Below are 23,119 nucleotides of genomic sequence, written 5' to 3' on the forward strand. Positions count from 1 at the left end.
CACCCAAGACCTCCCCCTGCATGTTGAATCCTGTAAGTTGGCTCCTCGCTTCATTGGTCCATTCCCGGTGACCAAGGCCATTGACCCTGTGGCTGTCAAGTTAAATAGCCTAGGTCCATGAAAGTGCACCCCACATTCCACGTCAGCCATGTGAAGCATGCCAAATAAGTTCTTTGGTCACTTACCTATTGTCTCATTTCAGATCCAGAACAAGTTTCCCACCTGTGTGATTGCCTGCCCTGTCCTAATGTGTTGCGCCTGTGTCTCATTGTCTTCCCTCTCCTAGTGTATGTAGTCTGTGGATACATCCCATTTAACTTAATTGCTTCCACGTTTCCCTCACTTGTGTCTTTTCCTTGCGTATTAGTCCCTCACTCCCACCAAGGATTCGTGGAGAGTTATGAGGAAACCATGCGAGGGGCAAGGGGAGAGGAAATGAGGAAATATATCATAAGAGATATAAGACATCCTTTCCTCTGTAATGCCACGTGAAGCGACGTCCCATTCTGATGATGGCTGCAGGCAATTAATTTGTTTCTGCAAACAGCCCCTTATCAGAAAGGCCATTGTCTGTATTTTTATTTTTTATTTTTTTGATAATAAGACAACTAATAATTATCAAGAAATTTAAATAATCAATAAATACAAACTGATGTGCCACATGCGTATTTGCACACAGCTATCAACAGAGAGACGCTCTTATATGGTTTCTTTTGGGGCAGGTAATGTATTTTTTTGTTCATTAATGTGATGTATTATTTCACCCACCAGTAGCCCATCTGATATTAATCAGAATGTTTATTCTTATGACCTGGACTACCCAGTCAACCAATTTTCCAGTGTCGATGGCTATAACTGATCTGCGCATTACTACTATGACAAAAAGCAAATGTGTCTTTGTTTGTAGTTTATAGTGTAATCAGTAAAGACATTTATGTGATTAAAGTTATAGGGAATATACTGCAGTTTAGGCCTACACTTGGAAATTAGACTATCATTTATTTATTTAATAAGTTTATTTGTATCAGGGACAATGTACAAAATAATATTAGTCTCAAGATGAGAGAAGATGCTTTGTACCGGATTTAGCTAACTAGCTACTTTCCATCCGTAGTCCCTGGTCAGGTGAGTAAGAACAATAAAAGAATAAAAATTGTCAACTTACATAACAGACCAAACATCCATATACATATGCGTATAAACACCCACTCACACATCACAAACACTCCGGTATAAAACATATTTCATATCAGAAGGAAATAGAAACATACAGTTATTATAATACTTTGACAAAGTTAAAAATAATTTAGGCTAAGATTAAGGCTGACATGACTGATTTCTTAGGATCCATTTTTTGACTTCACGGTAAAAAACGTTCAAAACGAAGTCTGTACTGAGTTTCAGATTAACTTGTATTTACGGATGGCTTAAAATAAAGATATTATTTTTTTGCAGTTAGTACTCTGCATTATCTCAGCTGCTGCCTGTGCCCTACATTATAATCAATCCTGTCCTTTTTACCTGTTTAAATATCTCTAAAGGAGACAACAAACTTTTAACACTTTATTGTTTCGAAGGCTGATCTCTGGAGAAACTAACAGCTGCACCTGCTTTGCTGCCTCGTTCTGTGATCGTCTCATTCTCGCAGTTTTGTCTCTCATTGGACATGTCTGGATGTGATGCACCTGCTGATACCCTGATTATTAATTTTCATGCAAATAAAGCATCTGTTATGCACATTAAACATCCTCTAGATTTTGTTTGTGAACACACAACCTTGAAGTTTAAACTGTGCCTGTGATTTTCTGTCTGTAACATGTTTAACAAACAGGTGTGCATGAAGAACAAGCTACAGTCTGTATTTATACAGTGTACTGTGTACTTGCAGAATGCCTTTGTATTATTTATTTATCATTTGCTTCCGTATTCATTGATATTCTGATTGTGAAATAATCATTTAATAACTTAGAATGTGATTATGGTGTCTTTTATTATTATTTTATAAACAATTTCCCCTCAGGGATAATAAAGTATTTCTGATTCTGATTTTGAACACTGGAAACTATTAAGCTCAATGTTTCTGGTAAAATTGAAATGATTTAACATATCAAACCCGACGCTCAGGAATAATCAGCCTCACATGCTTAGAACAGGTGAAGAAAAGAAAAATGTTTCTTAGAAATGATAACGTTGTTTGTGGTCCTTTTGTTCACCTACAATTAGGCTGCAACTTTTTAACTTGATGAAAAGAAAATATAAAACTTGATGGTGACACACTTGAGTTTAATCTGTTATGTCTTCGTTCCTGTATGAAACTCCAGTGATGTTGTAATGTGATGTAATCAGTCCGATCCGCTGCAGCTTCCAATTAATAACTGATATGTAACTTGATAAGTTACATTTTATCTAGGGGAAATAAGCTGTGGAACTGCTGCTGCTAAGTCAGAAAGTAATTGTAGATCTAGTGTTCTGTGAGGAGGTTTACTTGAAATATTTAATCTTATCTAGATACCTTTTGTGTAAATTCTTGTGGAACTGTTGATGCTGAGTGGTTATTTCAGCCAACTCAGCTGTGGTAAATAGGCTTGATTGCAGGGTGGAGCTAACCCTGCATGAGGTAAATCTAGCACATATGGGCTAGTCTCTACAGCGCCAGGACAGCCAAAATGAAGACTGTCGAACAAAGACTTTGGGAGTCTCTCTGCGGGAGTCCATTGAGGGAGTCCAAGTAACTCACTGTCCACCACTCATCGCAGCCATGAGTCCTACCCAATCCCAGTCAGGACATCAAACCGGAGAAGATTTCACTGGAGACCCATTGCTCAAGGCTGTATCCCAGCCAATCTCTGTTACCCAACATTCTCCACCGGTACTGAACTAGTACTAGTACTAGGGGGGCTATGGAACTGCCAGTCTGCAGTCAAGAAGACGGACACCATTTCAGCCTATGCCTCCCTGTAGACTATCCACTTTCTGGCCCTTACGGAGACCTGGATCACCACAGAAAACACTGCCTCTCCAGCTGCCCTCTCAACTGCCTACTCATTCTCACACTCCCCAAGACTAACAGGTCGCGGAGGAAGAACTGGACTCCTCACCACACCCATGTGGTCCTACCAGGTCCTTCCCCTGGACCACCTACCCAGATCTGCACTTTATTTCCATGCTGTCTCTGTCACCCTTCCTTTCATGCTCAACACTGTGTTGATATATCGCCCTCCCAGTCCTCTCCCTGACTTCTTTGATGAGATGGACGCCCTCCTAAGCTGCTCCCCTGACGATGGCACACCACTTGTTGTCCTGGGTGACTTAAACATCCACCCAGAGAAGCTGCACTCGAGCAGCAGAGAGAAAATGGAAAAAATCATGTCATGCTGATGACCTTGCTAACTACCACCACTTCCTCTCTGACTTCACATCAACTGTTTCAGCAGCCAAATCTACCTCTACCTGTCAAAGATCAACTCCTCTGCCTCCAACCCCAGGAAACTATTCTCCATGTTCTCTTCCCTCCTCACCCCTGCTCCCCCTCCCCCTCTTTCCTCCCTCACTGCTGATGACTTTGCAACTTACTTTACCAAGAAAGTAAAGGACATCAGCTCCTCATTTACTCCTATGCCCATCCAGAAGGCACCTCCCCCAACCCTCACCTCTGATGGCCTTACCTGCTTCAGCCCTCTCTCCTCTGAAGATGCTCACACACTTGACCTGATTCCCTCCTCCCTTCTCCAAGACGTCTCACACGACATCTTGCCATTCCTCACCACCCTGATCAACTCCTCCCTGACTTCAGGCCTTATTCCAGCTCCTTTCAAGACAGCTACAGTAAAGCCACTCCTAAAGAAACCCACCCTAGACATCCGAAACTACAGACCTGTATCTCTTCTTTCATTCCTCTAAAACCCTGGAACGTGCCGTCTACAACCAACTGTCCTCCTATCTGTTACGACCCCAGAGGTCATATAAATGTTTCTATTGTCTCTCTGCTTAAATAACCCTCTCTGTTACCTGAGTGTATGTGTGTGTGTGTGTGTGTGTGTGTGTGTGTGTGTGTGTGTGTGTGTGATTGGTTGTAGGTGTGTTTGAGTGATTGTAGGTTGTCTAGGGAGCTGATTGGTTCCTGCCTCGAAGCCAAGAGTTTAAAGTCCGGCTCTTCCTAGTTCCTTTGGGCTCTAGCAGCATGTCTGTTTGTGTGCTAAATGTGTTTTTAAATAAAACCTTTAATAATACTTTGCTGCTGGTGGTGCTTGAGGGATGGGAAGAGGGGAGTCTCATTTTCCTGTTGCACCAGGGTTTCCCCTAGGCCCTGGTCGTAACACTATCTTTCACAAAATTACCTCCTTGACCCCAATCAGTCAGGCTTCAGGACTGCTCACTTCACTGAGACGGCCCTCCTCACAGTGACTGAGTCACTCCGTGCAGCCAGAGCCTCATCTCACTCATCAGTCCTCATTCTCCTCAACCTATCTTCTGCGTTTGACACAGTCAACCACCAAATCCTCCTCTCCACTCTGGCTGAACTTGGCATCACTGACTCTGCTCTAACCTGGTTCACATCATACCTGACAAATCGCACCTCTCAGGTCATATAGAATGGCTCCTTGTCCAAACCCTGCTTTCTGGAAACTGGTGTCCCTCAAGGCTCAGTACTAGGACCACTTCTGTTTTCACTATACACTAGATCACTAGGCTCTGCAATCACATCACATGGATTCTCTTACCACTGTTATGCAGACGACATCCAACTGTTCCTCTCTTTTCCCCCATCCTCCGACACCCACGTTGCAACGCGCATCTCAGAATTCCTGGCAGATATCTCCGCTTGGACAACTGCGCACCACCTCAAGCTCAACCTGCATAAAACTCCTCTTCATCCCGGGGAAAGACTGCCCTCACATGGACCTGTCAGTCATTGTTGAGGACGTCACAGTATCGCCTTCATCGACTGTAAGGAACCTGGGGGTAATCCTCGACGACAGACTATCCTGCACCCCCAACATCACTGCTGTGGCTTAATAATGCAGATTTGCCCTCTACAATATCCCCAGGATGTGGTCTTTCCTCACAAAGGACGCAAAGCATTTCCTGGTCCAAGCGCTGGTCATCTCCCACCTGGACTACTGCAACTCGCTCTTGGCTTGACTCCAGTGTTGTTTTCGTCAACGACGACGATGACGAAATTATTTCGTTGACGCCCCTTTTTTTCATGACGATAACAAGACGGTGACGAGATAAACGTGGCTCTTTGATGACTAAAACATGACGAGACGTGTGTGAGTTTTCGTTGACAAGACGAGAACGGAAGTAAATGTTAGTGGGTCTGTCAGACGTTCAAAATGCACGACATTTCTGCTTCCTTTTATATGGAGATAAAAGGTTTTCTGTCCAACAGCACTCTCCAATACTTATTGACCTAAATTAATTTGTTAAAAGACTATACTTCTTTTTTTGTTTTTTTAACTAAAACTGACTTAAACTGACCTAAATCTAAATAGGTTGCCAAAAACAATACTGTTTCGGCGTCTACTTCTTGCAACAATAACCGCAGCCATGTGTGCGCAATTACGCGTACAAACCGTTTGCACCTCCCTTTGAGACGTGTTAAATATATACGCAGTTTCTATTAGCAAAATTGCTTTCAGGTTTGATAAATCACTTTGCGTGTGCTAAATGAATATATTTACATTTTCTCCACCCACAACACACACAATTGTGTGTAAACGCCCTGTGTTGCATATTCATTGCTGCAAAAGTACTAACTGAATGCAGACGCGCTATTTTGCACCTTTGACAGACGCAACCCTTTTTGCGCACTGTTAGTAAATCAGTTTGTACATTTTTTTGCGTGTGCAAACACGCAAACCTTTAGTAGATCCGGCCCATTGTCAGGAAAGACCATAAAAATACCAAAACACAGTGGAGTGGTACTTCAAAAAACACCCAGATGGAACTGATGACAGGATCACAGTTTTGTGCAACTTATGCAGTAAGGAATTTTCTAATCATCAGAGTACTACAATCTTAAAATATCACCTACTTTTCAAGTTCAGAATGTCCATTTATTCATTGATTCACTCATCTATCAAAATCCATTTGCATTGAAATATTCTGAAATGTTTATGGCAAATATTGGCATACACGATTAATTTGGATTAATTAATCACAAAGCTTGGCCAATTGAGCATGTAGAATCGGTGGCGATATCCATCAGTGACAGAAAACAGTATGATTGGCTGATCAGCTAAGCAAATCAGTGCTAGAGAAGCTAAACAGAAAAAGAAAGGAAAAACCCCTTGAGCCTGTCACTGTTGTATCCATGACTTCACCCATTTAGTGCAGTTCCTCCTTATTCTTCGCTTCTGGCTCTTCACTAGTAACTTTTATTTAAACATGTTTTTGATTAAAAGTAGCTTTATTAGCTTTAGAGTTGTCAAAAACCATTGCTTTATCATTTATCCACAGTTGCAAGTCTTCCAGTTTCCCTTTTTCATTGACAAATACAGGCTACTGCCACTTGGTGCTATAGAGGGGTATTACTTCTCACAGCGGAAAACATAAAGTTTATGTGAAGTGTTCAGTTCTTAGTGGTTATGGGCAAATTAAGGGACGACTATCATGATGACTTTGACTATCATACCAAACATCTTGATTTTAGGTTAAGTGTTCATTGTGTTATCAGAAGTTGAAGGTTGTAGGGATTGCTTTTTCATAGTAGATATGTATCTCTCACCGTGAGTCGGGGTACTTGGTGAGGGTTCCCAGGCTACTGGTGTACATGTGTCCACCTACATCGATGTGGACAGGTGCGTTGGTTTTTGTGAGCTTGGCTGGTGTGGGGATGCCAGCGGAGCCCAAAGGAGACCCAGGAGATACAGAGACCAGCTGACTCGACATACTGCTGTTACTGCTGCTGCCACGAATGTCCTGGGATACAAAACAAACAAACACACACACACAGACACACACACACACACACACACACACACACACACACACACACACACACAGTGATGATAGTAGCAGTGTAAAAGTCACAGCAGTAGTATTATTATTAGTGAAGATAGTAGCAGTAGTGTAGTTGTCAGAGTTCACCAGAGGGACAGTCAGACATGACATAACTGTCCAATAAATAATGCTTAATACTGTTTTGATTTCCATCATCAACCACCATCTTTGTAGCTCTGAAAAGAGAGTGAATATTGGTCCTGCAATTATCAGGTGGCCGGGGACATGACCCCAAATTAATGCTAACTTGCTTCATGTCTGCTGGATGTGTTAAGAGGCAACTGTTTGCTGCATTTGCAAGAACAACTTTAAAAAGTGATAATATGTTAATCTTGTTTTGCTGCCACCAAGTGACCAAAAAAATAACGAATGCAGCTTTATAGAGGGATTCAGTGGTATGAGATTTTCACGGTGCAATAATCATCTCAGAAAATATCCTGGTGCCATGGTACATGGTATTGAACAATTATAATTCTTAGTATTATTATAGATAGAAAAGTGCTGTATAAACGCAGTCCATTTCATTTGAGACTACTTAGTGATGATGATTTAGAACCATAGCCTCAGGACAGCTATATAATGCCAGAAATCTGACAGGAAGCAAATACATACAAGGACAGCCTGCCACGTTACACATTGCCTTGTAAGCTATGTAAGCTCAGAAGAGCAAAATGCCGCCTGGTAGGGGGCCGGTGCCTGACAGGTTGGGAACAAAGGTCCCCTGACTCACCTCTCCTCTTTACAGTTGTGCTGTTTTCTTTCATTCTGTTCCAGACTGCTCTCTTCAAACCTGTACAGTTGTACTTCATTGTCTTCTATTCACTTCTAAGTCTCAGGGGTCAGACTTCAAGTCTGTGACTGGATTTTTCAAAAGTCTGGCAGAATGAGGATGGTTTTCTACTAAGCTAAGTGGGATCCCCCCCCCCCCCCCAGCACAACCAGGGATTTACTGGTGGGTTCTGCCATCCATTTATCATTTATTATGTGTGATAAAATGCCATTAAAATTTTATAGAGTTTTTGGGGCAAACATATTAACAAACAGTTGCCTATTTTCGCATTACGCAGACGCATTACTATTTTTCTGAGTCATGTTTGTGTTCATCTGATTAATTGCGTCCAATATTCACTTTCCTTTTAGTTCTGGTTTTGTCTCCAACAACAACAAAAATACCTGGTTCTCTGGCTAAATGCTCCACTACGATAACCAGCTAACTGTCATTGTCTGTCATTTGCTGCTGAGCAGGTGTACAGTGGGTTTATCACAGCGTTTTCACTGAGAGGAGCTGCCTGCTGAAACTAGGTTCATGAGAGCTGTGAGAGTGAATCGAAGAAGGAAGGCTGAGGGATGAAACTAAAACAATGAGCTAAAAGATGGATGAAAGAAAATCCTCTGTGGGTTTGTAATTTCAAGTAACATTTTTCATATTAAACAGCTGCCTCAAAAAACCTATCAGTGCAGCTTTAAAGTTACTGTACTTAATGTAATGTATAGATGATTATAGCATCTTTTAAATGACTTTTTAAAGTTTGGAAAAAAAAGATCCTTGTTCAAAAAAGTGGTTTCCTAATCTTACACATAGGGAAATAAATATGGTCAAGAAACGTGGCTGTCAATTCTCCACTGTAGCTTAACACTTAATCTGGGTGAAAGAATATTATTTTCAAAACTTCATTAGTTTACACAGGCTATTACATCTCTTTCAATACCATCACTTTAACATTGTGCAGGGCTACACTGTAATATATTGTGTACACAAAGGGGCACTGTGTAGTTTTGGAGAAGAAATTCAAACCAAGAATTTTTATATTTACTGTATAATATTAATTAGGTAATAAACAAACTCGTAAACATTTTCTTTCCCATAAGTGAATAAACAAGCTGTTCTCAGAGGAAAATAAGGTCACAAAACACTGTTTGAAGCTAGAAAGGTGGCAGGGTCCGCCACATATAAACAAAGTAAAACAGTGTAAATTGTGTTGTCCTTTAAGGTCGGTTTGTTTATTCAGTATATTCAGTCATGAAACAAAGAGAGTTTGTTTGTTTAGGCAGGAAAAAAATCATCTTTCCTCTTCGTTTAAAATGTCTTCCCCAAAACTACAGAGTGCTCCTTTAATTTAGAAAGACTATGTCCTCCTTAAAAGATGGGCTGGTATAAAGTGACCAATAACTTGGCTCTGTTTGTATGTATGACCATTATCTGTTACTCATGGTGCTGGTGCTTAGACCGACTGTATTTGCCTTCCCTGTGGCGGATTTTACGCATGAGCTATTAACATGTAAGCTAGTGAAGACGACAAACGATCACATGTCCTGTGCTACCTGTGCGGGCAAAGCAGCCGGGGACCGGACAGTGGGCTCTGTGTGAATATGGGACTCATTTACTATAGCTGGCACCGGTTCACTCTCGCTCTGCTCCAAAGGCGACTCCGCGCGTGTCCCGGGGCGCAAGCACAGCTTCTTGGCATAAGGAGCCCCCGTGTCCTCCTCAGCGCTGGCTCTACTCGCTGTTGTTGCCGCCGATGTGTTTATTGCTGCGGCTGCCGTTACTGTCATCGTCCGCTGCAGCTTCAGATCCGCAGCGTCGCTTACCCGGCGGAGGTACGGGATCACGAGCTGGAGGTGGGACTGCGAGTGACCGATGACCGTTTCCGAGGCAACGTAAAGCGTCGTTGTTTTCACGGAGCCCGCGGCGCCAACGATGCTGTTGAGCGTTGCTATGGAGACAGCACCGATGCAGTGGTTGGTATAGGTCTTGGAGAGCTTGCCAGCGCGCGACAACATCTGCATCCTTGTGCCCAACAGGTTCTTACCGATGGCTTTGTTTTCGTACCATGTCACGTCACTCGCGCAGCAGTGGTCCCGAGGCCGCTGGAAGAACGCCCTGCAGAGGGGGTTCCGTTTAGACACGTACCGGACGAAGCTGGCGTACGGACACTGCTCCGTGCCCGTCTCGTACATCCGCGGCAGCGTGTCCTCATCTGCGTCCGGACGCTTCTTGGTCCAGGCGGCGGAGCGGGACTTGTGGTACGGTCCGAGAGCTTTAAAATAGACAAACTTTCTCCCGTCCTCATCAATGGCCAGGCCGAACGAGTCCTCCTCCAGCTCCCGCTGGTTCTCCCGGCCCCTGGTGCAGAAATACATACAGGTCTCGAACCATACTTTGTTGAGCAGTCCGAATGGCGTGTCGGTGTTGAACACGGAGGACTCATACAGTTTCCGCAGGTCGGAGCGCGTGATGGCTTGCTTCTGCACCACGGGGCCGGCGCCTTGCTCCTCCAGCCTCCGTATGACCGCGGCCAGGGCCAGGTTGGCGCTGCGCAGCTCCGGGTCTTTGGTGAGGTCTAAGGTGCGACAGTAAGGCGGCTCGTTCAGGTACCGGTTCAGTGAGCTCCGAATGCTGATGAGGGAGGACTTGCTGTACAACTGTCCACTTTTGGAGCGCGCCTCCGCGTAAAAAGAGCGCAGCACAGCGCAGAGCGCCTCCTTGTCCAGACTTTCAAAGTCTGGACTTTGTGCTTTCTCACTGAGGTACTCCCTGAAGATCCTCACTGCGTACCGGGTGGCCAGGCGGGTGTTCTCGCTCAGCCTGTTCCGCTCTGACCGCTGAAGGTCTCCCTCCACTTGAGACTCAAGCCCAACTGCGTTGTTGCCGCTGAAGGGGTCCGCCTCTCTATCCTCCTCTCCTCGGTCCATACTCCGAATAACGACCGCTTGTGTCTCCGCGGCGGAACCGCTGGAGTCCAACACTGTACTCCCTGACTCCCACTCCAGCTCAACATCATCTCTATCGGACTCTTCATCCCCCTCCTCACCGGTTATCTGGACCTCCTGGATCTCATCTTCATCTTCATCTTCCTCCTCATTATCCTCCTCTCTGCTCCTCTCGGGGCAGCTCATCTGCTCCTGCTCCGTGTCTCCGCTGGCAGGCATTCTCGCCATATTGCGGTCTGTGAAGCAGTCCTCCGGCAGCGCGCATGCGCTATATTGGACCGCAGCGCTGAAAGCCTTTTGTGTTTGAGTGACCTTCAGCCATGCACGCGCTTTTTAAGGTACGGGGAGCGAGCGCAGCGGGAGGGTAATTTTGGAAGCACGCTCCCCATCAAAAAGCCTGCAGTGTAGGACTGCATATTGGACCTGCAGCCTGAACACTGAGTGATGAGAAGGATAACAGGACTGCATGCGTGTGACCTCCAGTATCATCACGAGCCAAACAAAAACATCATCTAGACTTTTAAGAGTTCAGTGATACATATATTGAGTAGGCTCTGTATAATTTAAACTGTCAGCCAAAAGAGATGACACAAAGAAGAGTACATGCAGTACAGTCATTGCTGCTCTGAGAATCTCAAATCAAAACATCGCTGCACATATAAACTTACCGTTTTGACAAATCTAGTCACAGTTTGTGTTTCATCTTGTTTTACTTGGGTTAGGGTTAGGGTTATATTATGTATACACATGTAGCTTGTATGTTGAGTGGCTCTTCTGTTTGTTTGTATGACTGCACCTTCTTGTGTGTACTCAGTTACAATAACAACACAAATCATAGAACATATTTTGCTTATGCAAGAGATTCTGGACGCTTCAAACATGGCACAACCTTTATCAGAAGATTGAGACTGCAATCTTACTGAACCATTTTTAGAGCTTTAGTCTCACAACTCAACCTGGATCCTATTTACATGTTTTGGTGTGTAAGTGTTTCATACTTTTTTTGGAATACATTCAGCCTGAGCTGTCAGCCACAACACAGCAGCAATGGCTACAACGTAATCCTTTGGGGCAACTCTGATTGTCAATGTTATGTCAAATAAAAGTGCTTGTTTTTGTCACTGACAGGCTGCGATTGTTAATCAAAGTGTCTGAAAACATGATGGAAATTATTTCAAACAGAGAGAGACATTTATTTGAAATTTGAAAGATCCTTCTAGTAACCAGAAACACAAGTCTCATCATTCAAGGAGAAGTCTCACTCTAAAATCTTATGAGAGGTGAGTTGTGGCAGGAAGACCATGGTGGAAGCGTGACTGAGAGGAGTTTGGAGTTTACCAAGAGGAACTGCCAGCAAGAATTTATTTCCAAAGTCATGGCTGACTACTTAGGATATTGATAATCGAGATGAGGCAACAACTGTAACAACAGGGCCAAGGTTTCGAAATACATAACTCCCCTTAAGTTAAAGTGTAATACTAAACTGCTGGAGTAGCCCTTTAACACGCCCTACTTTATCTTTTTATGATGAATATAGACTACACCTAATTTACATTAATCAAAATTGATTTTGTTAACGCTGTTCAGACACACACATACCTTACCCACTTTTATATATATCAGCAATTGGTTAATACAATTCAGTCAAAATACATGCACCATTATCAAGAACATGAAAGACTCATTGGTAATAGACTTGTCACAATCCAACAGTACACTGACACATTTTGGTCTAAAATCTGAGCTCTACTTCTGGAAGAAAGTAACATTGATCCTTTGTAGTTATTTTAGCAGCTTCTTTATATAGTATCCCATCATGCTCTATGTCTGCTCCCAGCTAAGAGCACTGGTTCCTCCCCTGGGCGAACATGACCTTGATATACAGTTTGCACCCCATGTACTGCTCTCATTGCTGCTCAAAACACACTGAAAAGAGAATTTGTTCCCTTCCTTTACGTTTTCTACAAACAACAGAGCCAGACCCCCACTCTTCACCACACGCTTCTTCCAGGTTCAGTTCAGCTCCAAATACTCTAATGACATTGCCATACTTGCAATGCTAAATGTCATTTACTCTGTTACAGTCTATCACACAATGATGCACTCATAAGTACAACTCCAATTCCAAAAAAGTTGGGACACTGGGTAAAACAATGTAATAATTTTGATGTTTTTACATATTCAATTGAATAAAATACAAAGACAAGATATTTGAAGGGGCACTATGCAGTTTTGGATAAGAAATCTGAACTCAGAATTTGAATATTGACAATATTAATGAGGTAATAATACAAACTCAGAAACTTTTTATTTTTTTACATAACTAGATAAACAATAGGGGTGTCACAATTCTCCAAATCCTCAATTTGTTTTGATTTTTGATTTTAAGGTCACAATTTGATTCGATTAGCTATCTTTTTTTTTGTTTTTTTTTCTCCATTATTGGTTTGCAATGTACCACTAAGGCCTCATTGTCAAATTTAAATAATTTATGAACAATATAAATGCAACAATAACTTGTTTCACCAGTCAGTTGGGAACTAAAAGTCAACAGAAGAAGAGAAGTCATAGAGGGTACCTGCCATCTAGTGACTCTTTTTTTTTAACTGCAGATGTGAAGAGTGCACACTTACTGTAGTGTGTTGAGATGGTCGCGTAGCTCCGTGTTGCTATGGAGATCTAGCAATCTTTTGTTAAAGCCACTAAATCTGCACTGCTCAGACCTCCAATAACTTTCTCCTTCACATTATCACACATGGAGGACAACACCTTTGTGGGAAGATGCGACCTGCTTGGCATTTCGTAACATGGTTCCAGTACGCCAATTAAATGCTTAAATCCAGGGTTTTCTACCACCAGATAAGGTTGCACGTCTGATGCTACAAATACCATAGTGCTAGTTATTTCTTTAGCATGAGTTGAATTTTGTGGAAGATTAGCTCTAAATGAGGACGGAAGAGTTGCCTGCGTTAACGGTGTAGTTTTCTCAGTTAAGTCTACTTCTCTATGATGCCTGAGGAGATGTCCTGCCATATTTTTCATGTCGTCTGTGGACACATATGCTACGCACGCATAGCTTACAAACTGCGGTTTTCTTGTCAACAACGCAAACATTGTTGACATAACTCACCGAGAACTATACTATAAATATTTCCACACTGGTGAATTCAGAGAAGCAGGAGGGGGTTCGAGTTCAGTTGTCTCTTATATCAGCAGTTGCCATTGTGTCTTTTCATTGGCTGCAGCTTCAGGTTAGAGGAGGAACGTTAACTTGCTGCACTACAACATGCTGTATGTGTGTGTGTTTTCCCCTCTTGGCATGCCTGCTGGACGTGATGGGGGGGCGTGGTAAAATCCTCGATTCCACCTTTGATATACAAGGTCGAGATCGTGACGTCATTTCCATCAATATCCGACTTACAATCGAGATCATGACACCAATAATAAACAAGCTGTTCTCAGAGGTGAATAAGGTCCACAGAACGCTGTTTGAAGCTAGAAAGTGGCAGGGTTAATAAAATAAAACAGTACAAAATTGTATTGTCGTTTAAGGTCAGTTTGATTATTCAGTCATGAAAATGAAAAGATTTTTTAAAATCTAAACAAACTAAATACACAGTCAGTGAAGATCTTAACATTTCTTCCCCAAAACTACATAGTGCTCCTTTAATGTTCATAGTGATAAACTTTACTCTTTTAGTAAATATATACTCATTCTGAATTTGATGCCAACAACACAAACAAAGGGGGGCAACAAAAGACTGGTAAAGTTATAGAATGCTCCAAAAACACCTGTTTGGAACATTCCATAGGTAAACAGGTTCATTGGAACCAGGTGATAGTGAGTAGGTCAAGACAACCATAAACTCTCAGAGCTCAGAGTCTGTTGCCCCCACCTCCTGTTGATGTATTACAAAAGTATACTGAAATTGACCAATCCTGTTTTTATAATGTTATAGCTAGTGAGGAAAAAGACCGGAAAAATACACACATGGGAGAAGTTATCCTTTGATGTGTTTAACATTGTAAAAGGGTCTGTTTTCACCCAAATCATGTTTTCCTTTTGCATTCCCTCGAAATATTTTTTTACTTTATTTCTTCTGAGTCGCGTTATTATGGATCAAACACACCGACCTCTTCAGCCTCTCTCCCAATCTTCTGCTGCACCTAGTGGTGTTGCTCATCCTCCAGAGCTGCTCCTTACTGCAAGAGTTTCTCTAAGCCCATTCAGCAGAGCTGTATCTAAAAAAGGAAAACACAAACACATTAGATCTATTTTTATTGTCTATTTTATCTGTTATTCTTATAGCACTGGCTTAATGAGCAGAGACAGCTACATATAGCACTATACTTCAAAAAGTATTTCATTTCCCAAATTTTATATGCAGTATAGTCAGCAGTGATGCTGCTGAAATAAAACTCAGCAAGACTGGCATGTGATTTGCATTATTATTGGAAATATGATTCATGATATACAGTCTCAGGAATCACAATACATATTGAATTAGCACCCAGGTATCGTGACAGTAGCCTATTGAATTGGGAGAGCAGGTATATGCGTAAATATGATCAAGTGCATGTCTAATGTATTAGATGTATCATCTAATGCATTTCAGTATTATCATTGTGCAACATGAACAGGGAACTAATTTCCTTCATGGATAATAAAGATTATTGTAAATTACATAAGAATTACCAATTAGAATTGAAACAAGAACAATCAAAAACCTTCCAGAATAACAAGTCAGCATGTCTGTTTACAACAAGTCCTCCAAATTAAAGGGCAAAATGCATTGTTGTACCCTGCCGGTTTTTGATCTTTTGACAGAATTGACAGAACAATATAGCCATTTCAAAAATAAAACCGTTTTCTGTTCAGACAACACTATGGTGAAGGTTTGGTTAAAATTTAGGCACAAATAAAATTTGGTGAGGTTTAGGGAAAGACTCTGGTTTGGGTTGAAAATAATTACTCAGAATCTTTGTCATCATGGTTACAATGTGAGCTACTTAGTTAATATAAGGAAGTGACAGTGGTCTTAAATGCAACAATCACTGTTAATATAAACAGGAAATGACCAGTGGAAACAGAAAGTAAACAGTGGTCTCTGTGTTAACATCTGATGTTTTGATGACTTCTCTATCCACCCTGAAATCCTTTCAATGTGGACTTTGTCGCACTATAATAACTTCACCTGTCTTCCCCCTTTGCTGCTTGAGTGCTTTATAACTTGAACATGAGCAGATGTTGTTTGTGGGCATTTGCTCAAACGAATGGGAGGACAGCCTATTTCCCATGGGTGTTGGGCACTGACTTATTATAATGTACTATACTGCGCAATGCAACCCTATCACCAGAAATGACTGTCGAAAATTGTAAAATCCATCTCTGGGAGTACTATACATTGACTTCTGATTAGTCTTGAAATATATCTGTTACTTAAACTGAACTGATGTGATTTTATCTTTTCACCAGTACATTAAACAATATAGCCACCAACATAGTCCCTGCACTGTTTTAATGCAGGGCTGTTTTCTGTCAGAATCCAGGAAAGGGGGCATGTGATTGCCTGAAATTGCACAACTGTTATGAAAAGTGAAATCATGAAATAAAATGTGACATTACAAAGTAATTAGATAAACATATACTTGGAAGAAATATGATAAGAAAATGTCAACAGATAATTGACAAAGAGCATTTTGAAATAAATGCTCCAATATTGAAACAAAATTCCTCATAAAAGACAATTTCACATTTTTTTTCATTTATATAAAGACAAAAATACATGTTTTTAAGATGTGAATAAAATGCTCTACTTTGAATTACAATGTGTGTCTGATATGGTTTTTCCACAGAAAAAGTTAAACTGTCTTGTTACAATTTTTAAAATGACATCCAGTCCTTCTCCCTCATTTAAAACTCCTGATTTATCATTTATGAATATGTAATTATTTTTCATTTTACATGTCTAACAAGGTGTCTCCTACTTCACTGTAAAGTTCATTCTCAGTGTATGTGCACTGGAGACTTCAAGATTCTACTTAACACTTGTGTATACTCAATACTGGGCCAGGATTGGCTTCCAAATTGTTTGTGATGTTACGAACCATACTGAGATCTGATTCTGAATGAGCAAAGAGAAAATTGACATTTTGAGATGTGAAAACAGCCTTCTGGTGTTAACTCTGCACATACATCAATCTACACAGTGAAGCTCAAACATCCAACAGTAGAAACAAGAGACAAAACGCATTTTGACCAGAGGGGGACTAATATTGAACACTCTGGCTCCATATTAATGGGTACCGGACCCATGAGTATAGCTTACAATATGGAGCATGTGGTAAAGTCAAATGACCAAACTGTCAAAACTTACAGGAAAGAGGTAAGCCAAAGCCTGGGCCTCATCTGGTGCATATCGATGCACAGTAAGCACATTCCATTTCAGTGTGAAAAGTGAAAATCCTTTGACGTGTTGTGATGTTATGAAACAGCTGTGTAGACAAAGCTGAACAAGCAGCAGCATCTCAGAGTCCTGCTGTGGCAGTGGTGTTTGTCAGTGTGTTTCTGCTCTGGGGCATGTCACCAGGAAACCGGAGACACTTCACAGATATGAAGTGCCCCTGCATTTTAATTCTTGTTAGCCGAGCCTGCTTCAGACCTCGCGACCCAATTAGCAATTAGCCAGCCTTTTACGTGGAGACCTTTGCTGTGGTGTGTGATCCTGGCCTGATTTGTATGCAGTTTGTGCAGACGCTTATAAGAGCACCAGGAGTACATGTGCAGTTTTTCAAATTTAATTTTATGATGATTTGCATGCCAGGACCGCTGCAGGGTTGGGGAAAATAACATAGCCTGTCTTCAAAAGGAGATCTGTACACCGAGCACAGCAAAATGTGTAGGATTGCGCTTTTTTGTGCAGGCAGGTAATTTGCTCCCTGACTAATCTGCAGAGATAGGGAGAAGTTCAGAAAAAGCACTTACACAAAGAACAAGCTTTAGCTTGGAGGCTTGTCAAAATCCTAAAGAAATTAACACCAAGGTGTAATAGCTGGAACAGACGAGGATCTGCACGAAGCTTGAGGGCGATGACAGCATGTGTGTGTACACGTTTACTGGCAAGTTAATTTAGAGCAAGCTATTTTACCAGTATATGTGTGTAGTGATGTGTGCATCTGCATGTGTACATGTGAGTACATGTGTATCTGAGGATAATTAGTTAATTGGAGTGATATGAGACATACAGTACCAGTGTTGGTGCACTCAAGTGTGTGTGATTGTGTGTATCAGATGAGGAGTGTGGGAGTGTAGGTGGAAGTGGAGGTTGGATGAGGTTAAAAGTGAAGTATGAGCTATACTGGAAGTTATTAACAGCCAAACACAAACCATACATTTTGAAGCAAAGCTTTTGGAATTTTCTCTCCAGCTGTAAGTGAATCGTAAAACTGCCAATTAGGTAAATGTACTGTATATGAAACGGATGGTCAGAGTTCTTAACCAAGCTTTTAACCAAGATCCCAATCCATCAATCACATTAAGCATGTGCTTTGAACTGCTTAAACACAACCATAAAAACATTCATTTTGCTTTAGTTACTAGTAAATTTGTATGAAAACAAAGTAAACATGCAGATATCTTCTATATAAACTTTTAATCACTTTTTTAAATGTCTTTTCTTTTTGCTTTATCGCGGCTTTATTAGATCAGAGCAATTTAGAGAGATGATAGGAAATGAGATGAGAGAGAGGAGGGGTTACATGCAGCAGCGGGCCACAGGTCAGATTTGAACCATGGGACACTACAGTGAGGATATAGCCTCTGTACATGGGACCCACAATACCAACTGAGCTACTGGGGTGCTGCAAAGCAACAGTCTTTTAAACTGTTTAGCAGTTTAAACTGAAAACTCCTTATAATTCCAACTTATTATTCAAATTTCTTGAGAGAAATGTGGAAAATCAAGCTTTGAGAATGTGTCTATTTCTGTGTACTTTCCCTGATTCTATTAATTGAAAACGAATAATGACGGCTTAATACAATTAACTCCAAGAAAGAGTGCAATTGTCAAGTCTAATGGCAAAAGGGCAGGGGATTTAACCCCTTTTGGAGTATATTTGCTCACATGTCTGATCAGGGGGTCCATCAGCTGAGTTATGCTGCGATTAACTGCACTCAGAACTCGGGAAAAAACTACCTCCGACACGGAAAAGCGCAATGCTGCAGTCATCTAAGTCAGAATTACAAGTTTAACGAAGGTCAACAAAGCTCAATTTTACCGACATAAACACAGATGACATCACAGCAGTATGGTGCCGCATACAGTTAACAATTACCTTCTACCTTTTCATCGCCTTTTACTTTATGTTGTGAGTGTAGGGAGTTAGCATCATTTAACCAAGCTACTTTAATTGGTGAGTACTATTAGCCTACTTTTTTGTTTTGTTTCATTTGCAACACCTAATAACTGTGTTAACATACAGTGCAAGAAAGACTCTGTTCGTAGGGTTTGAGTTATAATCTGAGAAATTATTCACCCTAACCCAAACTAATGTTAGGGCAGAGATAGATAAATAAATACTAGGCGAAGGGGTTCGGGGTTTGTTCTGAGAGAGGGAATGGCTGTTTACATTTGGTTTTACCATCCAAAGTGATCCAAAGTGAAACAGTCACAAGTGGACTGTTTCAAGCCTGTCAATTCATACCTGGCATTAACAACGCAACATGCCTTTTGAGTGACCTCTTGTGATCAGATCTCACTCACTTCCCTGCTATATATGCAAATATTCACCTACATCAATGGAACAAATGGATACAAAGAAATATCGTTATGTATAACGTTTGCCGAATTAACAACTATGTCCAAAATGGGTTGTAGTCAGCATTTCACAAGATTATACAGTTTCTCCTAACGCAACAAGTGTCAACATTTTGTGTTTTTTCAAGGAGGTCTGGTTCTATCCCCACAGAAGACAAATAAGCCAACATTAGTTACTTCTTACTGTATTTGTAAAAATTGACATGTAAAAGGAGGCATGGCGGTGTCCGTATGAATGGATAAGCCGAAGGCGCGGAGGGGGTGTGTCGGTCTGATGGCGTTTACAGCCCGACAACTGAACAGATCCTTCACTCATCCAGTAAAAGAGAAAAATGTGGTGTTCCATTACAATTGATGCTATGTTGTAAGTTTTGTAACAGATCTAGATTTAAATACCTGGAAATGAAAGCTAAAATGCTGATCTCTTGTCTCATATTCACCTTTTGATGTCAAACCCAAATGTTTTCAGTGTACAATAAAGGAATTGGCCTCACTGTTCTAATAGTTGTGGAGGGGACTGTATATGAGGAAAAAAATACTGCATCCATATGTGGAAAAGGGTCTGTCATCCTGCCTGTCCTACCGACTTTTTATCAAATTTCTGCCCAAAAAAAACGTCTATCCCCTGCAGCAGAGCCAGGGGACTCTCGCAGTCGGATGGCAGTGATTATGTGACGCGATTCAAAGCAAAAAACATTCACTCACCATGTCTTCATTGAAAGATTTGTTATTATTATTAACATCATTTAGATGGTGGTTATGGTCCAATAGTACGACCTACACAATGTGAAGAGTAAAAGGCACCAAATAAATCCATTCTCTCTAGTGCCTGTAAAACTGAAAAGAAATTGACCAATAGGAACCATCCGGCCCAGATGGCTCCTATTGGATCGATTTTCCGATCCAATCCTCGCTCACTCTCCTGCTCCTGCTCACGTCTGGTCCCGACCCACTTCCGCATTTGAAACTACAAGCGGACAAGAGGTTTGTTTTACCCTGAGCAGTTCAGCGGCCTCTGCTTGCCCCACCGACAGAGTCAAAGAAAGAAAGTCTGTCACTGAAAAGACACAAAGCGAGATGTGAAACAAAGAGGGCTCAAACCCGAATAAACTTCGAGTCATCATTTGAACAGTGGCGAAAGGTCCGTGAAGATATGGACCCGATGCTGATACAGCAGCGTTTCTGTTGAGCAGGTAACCTTCGTCTTTATTGTGGATGTTGTGACACAGATAACTTTCATGCCGATGCTGCTGATGACTGTGAAAGCTGCCGTTAGTTTCTTTCTGTGTTATTAGACGGTGTCTGTCTCCGCAGTGTTGTCAACACTTGTTTACTTGTTCGACGGAGACGTTAGCCTCTATGCTAGCATTGTAAGCTAACAACAAGCTAACACTGCTATCATGTTTACACCAAATCAGCCTATTTATTTGCTCGTGGCAGCTAAATGAAGCAGCAAGTAAGATGAATGAAGGGATGGATGAAGGGTTTCGGATTTATTTCCGGAATTTTATTTTATTTGTCCGGATTTATTTCTCCATAACAACCTCTCGCCCGGTCACTACTCAACTGTTTTGCTAACCCTCCTCCCGGGATTGTCCGTTTGTTTTCAACGAAGCCTTTGCTAAATCAATATGATGGATTATCATATAGGCGTTACGATGTGTGTATTTGTGTGTCTTATCTGTCATAAACAAGAGATTACGGTTTACAGGCACGTTTGTGTCGCGGTCTGGTGCTACTCAGACAGCAGCTGGGACACAGCTGGTCTGAGGCTCACACAGGTTTATTTTTCAGCCACAATGTGGAAACAGTCGTTGTGATGAAAGCTGATGGCAGCATCTGTTAGTCTCTTGGCCCTCAATAACTTTTAGAAGTGGCTAACTTAGCTGTTGTAACTGATTACCTAGCTGTAACGTAGCGTAACGTAGCTGTAACATGCTAATGACGTCACGCTAGCTTGGCTGTGGAGCTTAGCTGTGGACACTGTAATGACTTACAAGATTTACGTGAGCTTCAGCGTGCATTGTAATAACTTTACCTGTGAATCCGACATCGTTACTCCGCATTCAAAGCTGGGCTGTGTTTGGTTTCTGCCGGCTTGTTGCTCTTGTTGCTTGTTGCGGGAGGGGGTGTGGTGCGGGAGGCTCCGCGGGGAGAGTGATATGAGCTCGGAGGGGAGGGGTTAAGGAGCACAGAGGGGAGGGGTGTGTGTGGGGGGTGGGGATGCTTTTTTCAAACCTTTCTCAGATCGTAGACCAGATCTTTAATCACAACACAATATAACTACATCCATATGATTATAAACAGTCAGTCGATACATGTTGAAAAAATACTATCCCTTTTGTTATGTGGATGGCGGGTGGTACCTGGTAGTCGTCTTTGGTGGTGGAATCAGTATGCCTGTCCAAACTAACGGGACAAATTATGCTGTTGTTACTGTGGCTAGGCCAGCTGCCATTCTCATAACACACTGTGCAAAACAATCAGCTTGAGTCTCACACTCCTCAACACCAGGGAGGGGCCTAACCTGTGTCAGTGGAACCACTGGTAAAATATGTTAGATTTCCATGTTGTTGTTACAAGCTTGACCTTTTGGTTACCCTTCAGATGCATGTTTCTATTTTCCCTGTGGTGTTTTGGGTTCAGGATTATCCATTTCTGAGCTACTTTAGTGGTCATGGTTTTCCAAGTGTCTATTTTGATGCACTGTTTGCCTGTACAAGTGATTACCACCGTCACCATTCCTTCACGTGTGCAATGTATGGTCATAGGAAAGCCATGCAGTTTAGTGTCATTTGAACCTAGAGTTAGTATTTGATCATGCAAAGCTGATTTAATGTAGGTGAGGGTTAGGGTCTCTCCTAGAGGTAAGTGTCCTTACATGGCAGCTACTACCCCATAGCTAAAGCACACTCAACTAGCTGTTCCTACTCTGCTCTGAATTTCTTGTCTAAAGCTTCCTGCCTCTGACTTTTCCCCATTATAGGTAGCAGTAGTATTAGTTGCAGAAAAAGTGCTAGCTTGCTGTACCTAGGGTCCCCTTTCATCCTTGTCTGACCCCCTTGCTGGCTTCCAGGTTTCCTTGACTATCGAGGTGCTGGCCCTTCCTCGGGGCTAGATGGTGGGTCATCCTGACTTTCTGCTGACTCCGAGTCTGTGCCTTGCTCTTCCTGTTCCTCCGCTGATACTTCCACTTTCTTGCTCTGCACCCACTGCCCTGTGTTCTGAAATCTGCTCCTGTTCTGAACCATGCTCTTCTGGCCTATCTTATATCAATAATGCTAGGGTTGGGTTTAAGACTAGAACTGCTCTCCCCGTCATCTCTATCACCCAATGACCCGCTCCACTTTGAGTCTTTGCGGATGCGTCTGGCAGCCAGTCGCAGCGATCGCCTCCTGTCTGGTTGTCCCTGGGCTTGCTCGTTTACCTGCGGGTGGTATTACCTGCCCCTTCCTGCTGCCTCCCTGGTCCCGGCAGGGTGGCATGGCCAGCGGGAGCCGCTCTCTGCCTGGTTAGATTGTGTGCTCTGCAGCAGTGGTTAAGGTGAAACCAAACATCCTTACCATCACCTTTCAATGCTGTTT

The 23,119-nt window shown here is 42.1% G+C and overlaps 1 protein-coding gene across 5 annotated transcripts in view; it reads right to left on the reverse strand.

Moving 5' to 3' along the window:
* The window catches only part of LOC311258723 (BTB/POZ domain-containing protein KCTD1-like), a 39,175-nt gene extending 17,514 nt beyond the window's left edge, over positions 1-21,661 (reverse strand). For 2 of the 5 annotated variants that reach the window (XM_084355267.1, XM_084355268.1), the window contains exons 1-2: positions 9,328-11,807; positions 6,731-6,924 (exon numbers count right to left, since the gene is read on the reverse strand). In XM_084355267.1, the coding sequence (XP_084211393.1) occupies positions 6,731-6,924; positions 9,328-10,947 (1,814 nt within the window). In that variant the 5' untranslated portion in view covers positions 10,948-11,807. Of the gene's footprint in view, positions 1-6,730; positions 6,925-9,327; positions 11,808-14,853; positions 14,962-21,573 lie in introns of those variants that run through there. The other 3 variants (XM_084355269.1, XM_084355270.1, XM_084355271.1) reach the window with 3 other exon arrangements.
* Between the last annotated feature and the right edge of the window lie 1,458 nt (positions 21,662-23,119).

The sequence above is a fragment of the Pagrus pagrus genome (assembly GCF_965226575.1).
Source record: "Pagrus pagrus genome assembly, chromosome: 6".
In the NCBI taxonomy this organism is placed as follows: Eukaryota; Metazoa; Chordata; class Actinopteri; order Spariformes; family Sparidae; genus Pagrus; species Pagrus pagrus.